This window comes from Morus notabilis, unplaced genomic scaffold (genome assembly GCF_000414095.1).
Source record: "Morus notabilis unplaced genomic scaffold, ASM41409v2 Scaffold1508, whole genome shotgun sequence".
NCBI lineage: Eukaryota > Viridiplantae > Streptophyta > Magnoliopsida > Rosales > Moraceae > Morus > Morus notabilis.
In genome coordinates, this window is record NW_010361016.1 from 84303 (window position 1) to 99384 (window position 15082).

The 15082-nt window shown below is 32.0% G+C and overlaps 1 protein-coding gene across 1 annotated transcript; it reads right to left on the bottom strand.

Moving 5' to 3' along the window:
• Nucleotides 1-3939: 3939 nt before the first annotated feature.
• Nucleotides 3940-5021, bottom strand: LOC21388894. Its single transcript, XM_024165465.1, has one exon. It carries the CDS (start codon nucleotides 4508-4510, stop codon nucleotides 4142-4144), a length of 369 nt encoding a protein of 122 aa, XP_024021233.1. The 5' UTR covers nucleotides 4511-5021; the 3' UTR covers nucleotides 3940-4141.
• Nucleotides 5022-15082: the final 10061 nt, after the last annotated feature.

Consider the following 15082-nt stretch of genomic DNA (forward strand, 5'->3'; position numbering starts at 1 on the left):
TATCTTCTCAATTTTTCTGTTTCAATTTATTTTTCTGCTGCTTGAGTATAAAGGTGTGTTTTTATCACGCCTCAAAACCGGGGTTAGTGACGTGGAGGCTTGTTTAGAGGTTAAACAAGAATAGAAAAGTAATTAAACATTTAGAAACATAATAATCAAAATCAAAAGTACACTATTAAAAAAATTTCTAAACAAGCCTCACATTTTGTTGAAATTAAATTACAAGAAAGTGATGGGGACTTTCACACTTTCTGAGAAAAAAGGTTTAGAAACTGAGCCTCTGGCATCATTGAAGGTCCACCCACAAGATAGACAATATTGTACATACATGAACATGTAAATATCATTTACAGACATCAACTACAGTCTAGTAATCTATAGTTCAGGGTTTTAGAATTTACAATTCTTACATTTGTACACTAGGATAATGAACACAATCCTCGATTATCAGACGATAGCCCTAATTCAGCTACTCCGCGCTGCTCCTAGCGTCGCATGGGAGGGGTTTATTATTTATAGAAATAATAAAACGTGAGCGAAATGTCCAGTAGGATGTATTTTGAAACAAATTTTATAAACAAATAAATAATTGAATGAGTAAGTAAATAAATAAATAAACAAGTAAATATAGATATTCAGTTCTAACACAACAACCGGAACCTCACATCCGTTTTCTGAAAGGAAATATAAACTCAAAAGTCCATATTACAGGCATCAGCAAGTAATTCATCTTCTGATAAATTACTTACACAACCACAAGCAAAAGCCTTATCACCACCGTAGTGGCCCAGTCTGGGTTTCGGGTTTTGCCCCCAAGGATATGATCTTCATATCCTATCTAGGCCATCAGCAGGCTTACCAGTTCGCAAGATATATTATCTTAAGAAATCGTTCATTAAAATTCTGAAATAGTTCATTATAATTCCAATAGCTAAAATTAAGCTATTGTGTTAAAATGCTTTTCTTTCGCCAACATGTCCTTTCTTTAAAACCTTTGCAAGGCTAAAACTCTTTTAAAAGCAGGCTATCAAAGAAAGGGATAAGAAATCCTACCTCACAAGTATCAAACCTGTGGCTAGCATTGCGCTATCCTAGCCTCCGCTTCCTCGAAGCCTTCAATTTTACAAAACAAGGCTTTAGGATTCATTTCTCATTCCTAAAGCAAATCAATCTCAATTATACACTTTGATTTCCTATTAGTGTGCCATAATTCAATTACCAGTTTTATAAATCATTTCATGTTTCAAATCATCATTCCAAGGGTTTTAATCTCAAAACATGGATTAAAGATGTCAATCCATTCACTTTAGATTCCCAAATGAAGCTAGTTTGGGTTTTCTTCGAAAATTGAGGTCAAAACAGGGTTTCTAGACAAAACAGGTTCAAACCTCGTGTGCACCGGTCGACCAGTGACAAAGAGGTTGTTCTCCACCGGTCGGCCGGTGGAGAAGGAACCGGTCGATCGGTGGGAGCTGCACAGGATGGCCGACATGGCCGATCCAAAAAAAAATCAGAACAAAACCTGCAAATCCGAGTTCAAATCTGAAATATTTCAAGGGAAAACAACCAAATCCAGGTTCTAGCTACTAAATCAAATTCAAAGAACCAAAAATCTCCAATTTCTATTGGGATTTTACTCAAAATCCATCAAAATCCATTTCGAACTAAAAATAGGTTTTCTAACAGAAAAATTTGAGATTTAAGACAAGTTTTTTTAGAAATCATACCTCAAATCCTTCTCTTGACGTTAAAAACTCCTTGAAATTCTTCTTTGGTTCGAAATCCGGATGATTTGGTGACAATTTGAATGGGACAGAGAGTGAGAGGAACAAACGAGAGAGAGAGAGAGAGAGAGTAAAAAATGATAGGAGAAGGAGAGAGCCTGAGTGTGCACAGGAAGGAAAAAGAAAAGGAAGAAAAGGAAAAGAAAAAAAAGAAAAAGGAAAAGAAAAGGAGATAAACATCAAAGATATTTAAGAAAACAGTCCAGAAAATGTGTCTTCACACACTTCTGGGGTGCAAATGTAAATATTGACAATATTTAAATTCCTTAGAAATATTTAAATTTACACATCAGAAATATTTATTAATAAATAATTAATTAATTTAACCAGATTAGGCACACTAATAAATCTTAATTATTTTAATTAATCGTGTTTAATTTCTCGAGGTGTTACAGTTTTTCCCTAATAGTATTGAGAAATGTGAATGTGTATGTTGTCCCACATAGAAAGTGGATGAGAATGTAAAATGATTTATATACATGGAAGGACCTAAAACCTAATATGTTAACCTTTTGGGTCAAGTTGGACTCCTGAAGTGCGTTAGGCTAGTTTCGCATGTGGTGTCTCCCTAACAAGTGGTATCAGAGCTGATGGTTTGTATAGGCCAAGCAATCACACTCGGTTGGTGTTCTCACAGTTGATGAAGTTGCAGCTGGGGATGATGGAGTATTTGGTGGACTCACATGGTTTCGACTCTCTTTCCCATGCTCGAGTTGGCTCCCGATTGGAGTGCGATGCTTAGATATGCTGGCTATTAGAAACTTTAGTTTGAGGGAGAGCTCTTCGAAGGGGAGTTCGGTGAATACACACATGAGGGGGAGATTGTTAAGAAATGTGCGTGCGTGTGTTCTCTCGCATACAAAGTGGATGAGAATGTAAAATGATTTATATACATGGAATGACCCAATACCTAGTAAGTTAACTTTTAGGTCAAATTAGACTCCTAAAGTGAACTAGTTTCACATATGGTTTCTCTCTAAATATATTCTTCATTGTATTTTATTTTATTGGTCTTGATAGTAAAGAACTAGGGCAAGTAATATATATATATATGTGGTGCCCTGAGTATCATAGTATAGAATGTTATATTGCTTAAAAGATCCTAAATATAATAAGACATCATCATTGTAATATGATTTTGGCCTGAACCTTTTAAGATTTCCTCCGATAGCAAATGCATATTAACTAACATTTTTTAAGTACTTTTATTATTCCAAGCGATTAACTATTCTTTGTCAACATAAAGTGGGAAATATATACTCGTAAAAAATTATTAAAAAAAAATCCTAGGTGAGAAATGGGAACCTAATACGTTCTTAACCTCAATTACATGTGTCCTAATTATAGGGTGACCTTTGTTCTTAGCATTATCTTTTGACGGGAAAACTTGGATAAAAAACAAACTTAACGTGTTGGCCATGTTTGTACTTCATCATTAAACAAAGCACTAGGTTTTTAATAAGTTTTAATATAACATTACTTTCTTTAACCACTGACTATAGTGGTGAAAAAGTCATATTTTAGGTTGAATAATTGAGGCTTATGGCATATTATTATTTGTATAATTAGTCCTTTTTGGTGGAGTAGGAAGTTGACTTGTAGTACAACATTTATTTTGTGCACAAGTAGAATAGATATGTCATTGATTTTGTTGTATTTAATAAGCCAATCAGAGACAGGTAGGGAAAATATCTTGGGAGTCAAGAAATAAATAGCTAATCTAAACTCAATCATGTTACTTTCCTTCTAAACCGGCTCAAAAGTTATAATTAACTTGAAAATTTTTTTATTTTATTTTATTTTTTATTTAAAATCCCTTGCTTAGAAAATTTCCAGCAACTTTTGAAGTCATCTAAAGAGTTTCTCTAAACCAGTTTGGATTTTTGTCTGGAAATAAGGGGAAAGCAAAGATAGAAGAAAAACTAAGCCATCTTGCATGCCTAGTTATGATTGGATATGAATAGTTCTCCAAAGAGAGAAACACAAAATCCAACTTAAGAAGCAAGAAGAAAATTCTAGCTAGTTTTATTATATAGTAGTGTTTCAGAAATGAAAACATTTTCTTTCCTTTTTTAAGCAAGAGAAGAATATAGTATTTTTCTCATTTGATAAAATCCTTTGAACTTGTCTTTGTAGCCAAGAAAAAGAAAAGTGAAGCATGCCCATATGCAAATGGAAAGAAAGAAAAAAAAAGGTACTAAATTCAGAATCGGTAATTAAGTCTCTACTTGAGATGAAATCCTCTGTACATGAAGGAAGGTGGAGAGAGACCTTACTAGCCATAAAAGGCCAATTTATCACATATTTATTGTAACCTTTAAAAAGGTTGGAATTTCTCCACTTAACGAGTACTCGAATTAGTACAATGAGAAAGTCGAGGCTTTGCCCACTTGTGATGAACTTGATGATCTTGAATACTTCTTGGATGAAGAAGAAGATGGTGAGGAAGACAAGTCCCCTGACCTTCTCCTAAGCATCTGTCTCATTCCATCGGCTACTCGGACAGCGGGGTTCGATTTGAACTTACGACAAAACGACATGTGAGCTTTCACGGCTTCTTCCATGCCGAATGGCTTTTTGCCGTTGCTAACTTCATCTCGGACGGCTTCTGAGCACAACCCGCATAGCCATTTCCCGTCAAATTTCGCCTTCACATCCGTGATGTAGTCTTGAGTGCAATCCTCTTTCAATCCGCAGCACTCGCACTTGACCAATTCAATATCCATTTCTTATATCTTCTTCTTCTTCTTCTTCTTCTTCTTCTCTTTCTTTGTTCTCTCTTTTTTGCTTTTGCTTTGTGAGACCCGGGAAGGAGGGAAAATCTAATAACAAGTGTGTGTGTGTGTGTGTTACTACTGTAGATGGATTATGGCTACTTCCCTAGTTGGATTTGATTGCAATGATGGTGCAACAAAGTGAGCTTCTTTTATACTTTTCTTTCTTTACACTTCTTCTATCAATCTATGTGGTTTCTCACTTGGGTTATTGATGGTTTTGTAAATTGCTTCAAGAACTAGGAAGTATGAGGGCTAGCTTTTATTCTTGGGGTTTGATGATGATGATCATGAGAGAGAAAGATATATATATATATATATATATATACACACACACACACACAAAGATAGAGAGGGAGAGAGAAAGATAGAAGGGGGTGTTTATAAGCTCAGCATAGGGAAAACTGCCATAATTTCCTCCATGTTCTAAGGGACATGGGGCAGTGGAAAATGAGACAAGAGTGGTCGGGAGGGGCCTCAAAGCTAAGCCCTTTCTAGTATTTTGTACTTAATACTTATTGCAGACCTAATAAATAAAAGACGGAAAAAAAAAGTGAACATTGCCAACCGTTCAAAAATATTCAGTTAAGTCTCAAAATTGACATGTGAATTAATATGCAGCAAAATTATTAATAACCACCGATGATGATTTGTGATATGATATTATTTTAAATGAAAGCATACGTAACGAGCTATAGTAAATGAGTCTCTTTCTCTCTTTTCACTCTTGTCATGACTGACTATATTTTATGTAGCGTTTTGTTTGTTACATCATGTTGGTTTTGTATTTTATTATTGGTTAAATGACAGTTAACTTTCTGTTGAATGGTTTACTTAGCTCCTTTCGGCCGTGGCTTCACTAATTGACTTGGCTCTCAATGGCTCAAAACTTTTGGCTGGGGCTTGGATTAAGGCTTTGTTTGTTTGGTTATCTTGGTTCCTTGAACGTGTTGACCACTTGACTTTGATGTATTATTAATGCTATCCTATTACAATAAGGTCAACATCATAAGCATGCTTTATTGACCAATAGGCAATGGGTGGTTGAACGGCCAATGATTTATCCAACGGGTGTAAATTATTAGGGACTTCTTTTATGATTACTCAACTCTTAGATTTGGTTTCCGTAGCATCCAAGGAAATGCATGGGAAAAAGATCATGGAAAAATGTAATTCTTTTAAAAGGTAATTATGATCTCACTTTACATTTTCTTTTGGTCTAATTCTTTCGGGAAAAAAAAAAGTAAGGTCGGAAAGAACAAAAAGGAAAAAAAAAAATTATAAAAGAGTTTCTTTATTTGTATGTTGGTTTATAATTATTAGATATGATTAAAATTACATTAAATTAAAAAAATATACATAATAAATAATTTCTGATACAGAATAAGAACTTCTAAGTAGTTTGTTTTTTTTCACCTACAAGAGAAATACCTAAAAAAACTAAAACAAAAACTCTCTCTGTCCTGATTTTCTGTTTTGTCTAGTCAACTATATTATGTGTGACCGATTGTTTCGATGGATTGGAGATGTACAAACATTTCCTTTGGTCATACACAGATCACAAACAGTGGAATATGACATTATATAAGCAAGCAGGAAAATTAGACAAGAAGAGCATCGAACTTTGAACTCAATATGTTGCAATGCAATAATGCAAACAACTTTTCTTCATAATAAGAAGAGACCAAATTTGTCCACAGAGAAATTATATTCCATATATGTTGATATGATTTTAGTCTCAATTCATATGCAGTGTCCTTTTGCAGCCCATTAAATACTCATACGAAGAAAAGCATCAAAACGTGAAGCATAGTGTTTTGTTTGGCCAATCACAAAACATTACTATTTTCCCAACTCTATTTCTTTTCTTCCATGACGCAACACTGACACCGCCTTAGCATCACCAAGAGGAAATAAAATTCATTGATAAAGAATGATGCTCCTCTTTTCACATTGAAATTTTGTGCAGTTTGTTTGTTTACCAGCTATAAATATAAATATGAATATGAATACGAATATATATATATATATATATATAGATGGTTGCTACAACATTGCACTGCATGTGGTTAACTTGTCAAGTTGACCAAAATTTGGTTTGAGGCTTCTTGAATTGGGAATTCTCTTGGATTATGATTAGTCATTTTAATTAACATAATATAAGTTTGGAACGTGAAAGTGTTTTACTACAAAGTTATGCAGTAACAATACTGAGAGATACTGTTGCATACCTCAACAAATCTCTTAAAAAGTAAGCTTACTACAAATTAGTCACCAAAAAGATCACTTTCTTTGATTTGATCATGAATTTTTCTTTCACAAGTTTAGTGGAAAATATATATGTGCATGTGTGTATTTTATACCCCACTGGGCCATAAATAGAACATCTACTGGTAAACATATCATTGTCATGTGACTAAAATTTCTATTCTGTATGACCATTTAGCATTAGAAAAACTGGAAAAAGGTTTAACAGTTTCTTAAGAATTCCTGTCCAACACGAGGTGAAACACAAGAACCATCTTGTCGATGCATAACCGAAACCGAAAACGCTTTACGCAGTCACTTACTTCAAATCGCCTTAGAATTACCGTTGATTTAGCAGTTCGTAGGACGTCAATTTGGAAACCAACATTCATTATATGGTTGTATCAATTCTAAGCTAAAGTAGACTTTCATTAGGGAGATCTTATCTAGCATGAATATTTAGCTGAGCAATCAACTAATTAAAAAGACACCAAGCACAATTAGAATTTTCCTTGTCAAAAGCCAAAGACAGCCATAAATCTGGCCCAATATTGATTTTCCACCAGATACTATGATTTGCTAGATTTTTGTGAATTGACACTCCAAAAATTGGCCCTACTTATTAATCAGTAGGAGATTCTTAATCTGGTCCACTAGGCAGCCGCGGATTCGCTAATCAATAATATTCGACATTTTATACTGATTTAAAAGACTTATAAAAAACACACAGAATTCTTTGTATCAGCAAACGTTGTTACAATTCAATCATGCATAGCAGAATGGTTTTCTCTTGTATTTCTGCTTTGTAAATAGCAAACACATTTTGTCTACCAAGCTATGGGCTTAACACACGTATGGAGTTCATGGCTAGACATGATCTTATGCCTTCTTCAAGCCCAAATACCAATTTAGAAACATAATCTCCTTTGATACATTACTTGTTCTTGATGTTTGTCTCTGATTATTATGGGTAATTTTCAGGTTTTTTTTTTCTTTTCCATTGTTCCTAATTTGTTCATCTTAGAACTTGTTTGCTAGCTATAAGAAAACCTAACTTGATTGTTGATTTGATTAGCTGTTAAGGCTCAACTCAATTATATTAAAATAAACTTGGTTTTTGGTGCTTACAATATGGACAGAAGATGTCATATCCAAAACCCCTATAATTATGCTAACAAATGGATCAAACCAAGACAAAAAATCAAGCCCTTTTAGAAGTAACATTCATCTTGAGAAAGCTATTGTGTTGATTGAACTAAAAAAGACACATTTCATGTTTACCATAATTTGTATGGCAAACACAAATCAACCAAAAACATAGGCTTAATCTAACAGCTTCTTGTCCTCCATGTGAAATAGGGAAATTGTGTGGCTAGAGAATTGTCCTTGTTATGAACTAAATGCCCCTAATTTGTATTATTCAAGGGCAATTGAAAAATGGGAAGGAGAATAAAATAATAAAAAGCGCGTGAATACAGGATTTATAGTGATTCACTCCCAATATAAGAGTTATATGTAATCGCAGTAATAAAATATCACTATAATCAGAGAAAGAAGTACAAGATACAATCCTCACGAAAATGTCTCTTTTAGTCTCTCTGTTTTTCTCTAGATAAAACGACTTATAACACGAGAATTAGGATAAACAACATGCACGAAATACCCCGAGAATAATTAGGAAAAATACATACGCGTGTAGAATACCTAAAATACCCCTGAAAACACCATTAATAGCTCTCCATGCAGGAAAAAAAACGACTGAGCTCCATATAAAACCAAAACACATGACAGGTCCACCAGACAAGCCACGGCCAAGCAAGTGGGGTTGCTGGGAGGGGCCTGAAGAAAGGCCTGAAACAGAACTAGTACTTATGAGAGTTTTGAATATTGGCCATGTAAAATCAGGGTCATTTCATGCAATACATGCGTTTTGAGTACTTGGTCTGGTAGATGTCCGGCAATTCTAGTGGCCACAATGGCATTTACTGTTGATGTCTCGAGAGTGATCATCATGAGCTGGTCCAAATTAGAAAAAATAAATAAATTGCTGCCTCAATACAAAGATCTTCCAAAGTGGAAGCAATATATATTAGAATTGGCCGACGTGGAATTTAACTTTCCCTTTTTTGTATGGCCGACCAATTTCATTTATTACATACAGGTTATTTTTTAGGAAAATTGTCCCGTATCAGTAAGCAATTCTTGGTTTAATTATAGTCTAATTTTGTTGTTGTTCTTATTACATCATTCAATATCTAAATGGCCTTTCCATAAAATAATAATAATAATAATAATAATAACAACAACAATATGAAAAAAATTATGTTGTAAATATATACTAAAAGGACATGCGTACTTGGATAAAGCGTAAATGTCCCATATATCAGTAAGCACTTTTTGGTGAGACTAGTGGTTTTACATTCAATATCTAAGTCATATAACATATCTAATCAATAAGTTACAAATAAAATTTAATTCATACCAATTGCAGTTCTAGGTAGAAGAATATTTATACTTTTGCATTTAAATATTTCTCTAATCATACTCTAATTTTCTTTGTTCTAATAAGTATAGCAGTCAATAGTTAAATTGCCTTTCTTTGTCCAAGTTAAATATTATTTTTATGTCCGGCTTCTTCTCGGCTCAAACTTGGCTTAAGCATTTAATTAGAAGACCCCTAACAAACAAGCCAAGAACTTTAGAAGAGTTCAAATCAAAGGGACAAAGAGAACCAAAAAATATTAGTAACAATAACCTAATTTATAGGTTTATGTTTAGTCTTAATGTATTACTTGCTGTCTTGTACTGGGATATTTAAGACATATAGCTAGTGCAACATTATTCCTAACAACTTGTTTCTAAACTTTTCCTACACAATCATTCCAAAAGGGGAAGGGGATTCTAGTCCTCTATATCCAAGGTCAATGATTTCCCACATGGGATTCTTGTTTGGTTCCTCCATTATCAAATTAGAAATTTTGTTTCTTAAGTGCTTTATATATGTGTGTGTGTTTGTTTGTATATATGTGCATATATATATATATATATATATATATAGAAGGTGGAGTTTGTTCAAAAATTTAATGCCCTTCACATGGCATCCCACGTGCAATACACATCACTTGCAGCACTCAGCTTCCAATCAAAGGGGAATGGATGCTTCTTTCCCACTCAAACTGATTCCCTCACCTCTCAGTACTGCTAACTGCAATCAAGCATTAATTGCAACTTTCATCAGAATGGATAATTTTCTTTTAGAAGGTGGAGTTTGTTCAAAAATTTAATGCCCTTCACATGGCATCCCACGTGCAATACACATCACTTGCAGCACTCAGCTTCCAATCAAAGGGGAATGGATGCTTCTTTCCCACTCAAACTGATTCCCTCACCTCTCAGTACTGCTAACTGCAATCAAGCATTAATTGCAACTTTCATCAGAATGGATAATTTTCTTTTCTTGTTTTTTTTTTTTTTCCTTTTGTTATGTTTGGCAGGAGAAAATACATAAATGAAAGAAATAAAATAGTTTTCTCTCATGTTGTTTAGTATCAGAGAAAGAAAAATAAAAAGAAAATGTTAAATTTAAGACATTTTATAATAATACCCTAATACAAAGAAAAATATGACGAATGGTGAATGTTAAAATTATTATTTTACATCTCATTTTTTTGTCAAATTTTTTCTCTCATCTTTTCTTCTGAAAGTTGAAAAGATTAAAAATTTGTGGGCTCCATGAATTTTTATTTTCCTTCCTCATTTTTTCTCTATCAAACAACTTAAAATTTTATTTTCCTCTATAAAATTCTTCTTTATTTACTTTCCTCTCTCTTTTCCATCATACTAAACACACTGTAAATTATAGGAGATATGGATAAGTTTGGATGCTTATAGCCCTTAAAAAAAATAAAAACGCTTCAAATATCATCATAATTGCTTCTTCTGATTTAATTTCTTTCTCTATGGTCATTATTATATGACTAATTAATCATTCTCAGGCTGTCTGCAAATGGTCATATATATATATATATATGGATTAATTAACAACAAGAATGTGATAGCAAACAATAGTAATAATTAATAACAACAATATAATATATATATTTTTAATCATTCTCGTGCTGTCTCTGCAAATTGCTATATATGTATTAATTAACAACAAGAATGTTGATAGTAAACTATAGTAATAATTATCAACAACATTATAATAACATTTCTTGGAATTATATTCTCAATTTGTTCTTGACCTCCAAGACTTGATCACCACTAATTTAACAATATCAATAATAATTGAATTTGAATTGGGTCATTTCCTTTCAGACACACCTAATGCCACAACAACATGTTACAACATCCATTACAACAACAACAATTTCATTTACCCAAGAAACAAAAGAAAACCAGGAATCTTTAGCTTAAATATGAACCAGTTTATATATATATATATATAATAAATGTACATGTTGTAAAGAGAATTCAAATATTTTTGGAAAGTTTATAAAATCAACAGAGGACTAGATTAAAAATATATGGCCCCGTTTATTTCACCGATTCAAGTTTAAAACTCGAGTTTTGTTACAGTAAAAAACTTTAAAAAACAGTCACATCTTTTTTGCTACAGTAAAAAACTCACATAAAGTCACATCTAAACTCGAATCAACAAACTAAACGGGTCCATCCCTCACATTATTGGTTCTTGAAGCATGTGTAGTAATCATCTACTGCTGATTTTGTACATAATTTGTTAGTGTGGGACATTCTGCTTCTCACTTAGGTATATTATATTATATATTATTATAAATGCATGGCATTCTTGACATTGCCTTTTTGTTATTAATTCATTCAGCTTCAATCATTTTGACAAGTCCCAACTCCCAACTCCCCTTCATTTGAAGGCTTCTCGGATGTTGGCCATGCGGTCTTTAAAAAAATTAAAAATTAAAAAAAAAAATTGTTTGAAGAAATCTACATTAATAAACCAGGATATAATTTATACACTCTTAAACATTGTTAATTAGCATAAACAAAATCTTGTATTATATCTGCATGAAAACATGAACGAAGAACAAAAGGAAAGAAAGCCATAGATATAACTTATCAGCACTTGAGAGTACTACTTTATAATTTATGCCATGATCTGGAAAAGAAAGAATAATTAAAACTGCCATTATTATTCTAAAAGATTAAAAGAGAGAAAGAGAAAGAAATAATTATGACTTTTTTTTTGCTAATCGAAATAATTATGACTTTAAATTGCCATATCCTGCTTCGATGAATTATATACCTAATTCATTAATAATATTCTTCAATAAAGTATGTAAAATGGGCATCTGGGCATGAATAATTTATTCTTTTTTTTTCTTTTTTCCTTTTTTGAGGAAACCTCAAAATCAATTAGGTTTTATTATATATTTTTTATAATTAATTAGGTTTTATTATATTATGTTTATTATATATATATATATATATAGATAAGTCATGGGACAGTCTAATACATTTGTATGGTTGTGCGGCCAAATTGGCTGAAGATGTTGTGGCAACACTTGAACGAGGATATGACAACACATGGAATGACCCATAGGGCCCACCACGTGGACTGCTGACTCATCATGTCTTTTGTATGAGTGCCCCTTTCTTATGTGATTGCAATTAACCTTGGCTTTATATATTATAAGTTAATCAAAATTAATTACCACTTTATTACTTCAAAGGTGTGAAAGGTTGCTCTGCAACATAAAAAAAAAAAAAAAAAAAAAAAAAAAAAATTTTTTAGGGGAAGAAACTAATTTTATTTAAAAAAAAAAAAAAAAAAAAAAAGTATTTGTTAGGGAATGCAACTAATTTCATTTAATAGTTGCCGAAAGTGTTACAACAGTTTAGTGACAAAAATAAGTGCAATAAACACTCTCAGCTTTATACTATTAAGGATTTGATAGAATCATTAGTGTTATTTCGTTTTCAATCCCTTTTTTTCATATTTAAGAAATTTTAGTGTTAATGATCCAATTCTACTTGAAAAATGGGTCTCACTATCTCATGAGTCCAGTGTTGTATAACACTTATTAGTCGGATAACGCCTTTGACCAAACTATAAAGAATCGGACTTTAGACGCATACTAAAAAGAGAAGAAAAGGCATCGTTTTCACTTGAACATTCCTTGTGTCTTAGACACTATGGACCTGTTTAGATTGGCTTAAAAAAAATTTATTTTTGACTTATTTAGTTCAAAACTCGCTATTTGAAATAGTTTGTGCTTGTACTTTTAAGTAGTAGAAAAAGATAATCATAAGTTTGAACTTTTTAATTAGTGTTTGGATAGTGTCTGAAAAAGATTTTTATATCTAAGAAGAACTTTTAAACCTGTTTAGATAAAAAAAATCAAAAGCATTTATTGTTATAAAAAGTAATGTATAAAAAAATATAAATGGTATATTTAATTTGTTGTTCACAAATAAAAGGTTAACAATGTATATAAAAAAACTTTTCATAAGTACTTTTTTCATTAAAAATGCTTAAAAAAATAATAACACATTTAGGTTATTCATCCGAACAGGTTCAATATAGTTCATAAGCACACTTCAATTATGTAATTTTATGCCATTTATATCTTTTTGCTATTTCTCTGTCCTTGAAACTTTGTAGTTTATTTGTGCAAAAGAAGCCCACAAATAGTTTGATTGAAAAAATAATTGGCTTAGTATAGCAAAAACAGGCCTTTTCATAAGGAACCGATTTCTTATATGAAATGACATGTTCTAACTTGCACAACACGATCATGCAATATGAATAGTGCTTTGGACTAAAAAAGTCTATCTTATCTTTTATAGAAGTCTTTTTGTTTCTTTTGCACCGATTAAGTTGGTCCTTTCTGACGTGTAGAAACGCTCCACCGTTATCATTAAAGGAGGTATTTGATATTATGGGTGCGTTTAGAACTCGTTTTAAAATAATTTTTTATATAAAAATAAAAATAATAAAAATAAAAACGTTTTTAATCTCAGATAATAAATTATTTTTAAAAATATATTTGGTAATTTTATTAAGAGATTATTTTTAATATAAAAAACTCATTAATGTCTTTCTCTCTTTACTTGAGATAGGAGAAAATAAAAATAAAAAATAATAAATAATTAAAAATCACTAAACTAAAAAATCATTTTCATTTCTGTTTTTCATCTTTAATTATATTAAATGCCGTTTTAAAATCGTTTTCATTTTTTTTTTCACAAAAAACATGAAAAATAAAAACAAAAATAATTTTAAACACGGCATATGTATCTTTCATTGATGATTGCAGTTATTATTGTTGGGTTTATTATATTACGAAATAAAATATTCTTCTGATTTTTTAAGTCCTCACCACACCTTTCGTTGGGAGATACAAAACTAGATTGGATGTTAAGGGATGTTCTCAACGGTATGGTATTAATTACGAGGAAATCTTTGCTTCAATTGCAAAAAATGACCGTTGTCTTTATTCTTCTTGCAATTGCATCTATTTTTTAGTCGCACACACCTTAGATTGATGTAAAAAAATATGCCTTTTTGATAGTGATCTGCAAGAAGAGTTCTGCTTGATATTCCCTCCAGATGTCTCTCATGAATCATGATCTCGGGGAAGTTTGCAGGCTTAACAAGGTTTTATATGGGGGCTTGGTTTGAGAAGTTGTCTATTGTGCTCGTCTCTCTTGGTTTCCAACTCACTTTCACAAGATAACGATGCTTTTTATTTTATTTTACTAAACGTACAATTATTGGTTGTATTCTGCGCTTGATGACATTATTATTATTGGTGATGGAAGTCTTTCACTTCCATCAACGTCATCTTCAGAGTCAACATTTTGATGCTAATTGAACCGATGATCCTACATATTGCAAATCTACCGCCGCCATTCAACCAATGATCCTACATATTGCAAATCTACCACCGCCGTACTTTATATTCTTGGGTGATTCTCTTTATTTCTTCGAAGAGCAAAACATAGGGCCCGTTTGTTTGCGTTTTCATTTTCGTTTTTCACAGTTTTCAAAGCAAAAAAATGAAAACGGGTGTTAAAAATGTGTTTGGTGTAATTTTTTTTAAAAAACAAAACCAAAAACGTTTTTGTCTTTTTGTGGAAATCAGAAAACGAAAAAAATGTGTTTTCATTTTCTTGTTTTCGTTTTCTGTTTTCTGAAAAACGGATTTCACTTTTTTTTTTCTTTTTCATTTTCTTCCCTCTTTTCTGAAACCGTTTTTGTATTATATATGTTTATTTAATATATTTATTTAATATATT

Bases quoted from the DNA above. Each gene is read 5' to 3' on its own strand.
- LOC21388894 (XM_024165465.1), bottom strand. From the start codon at position 4,510: ATGGATATTGAATTGGTCAAGTGCGAGTGCTGCGGATTGAAAGAGGAT.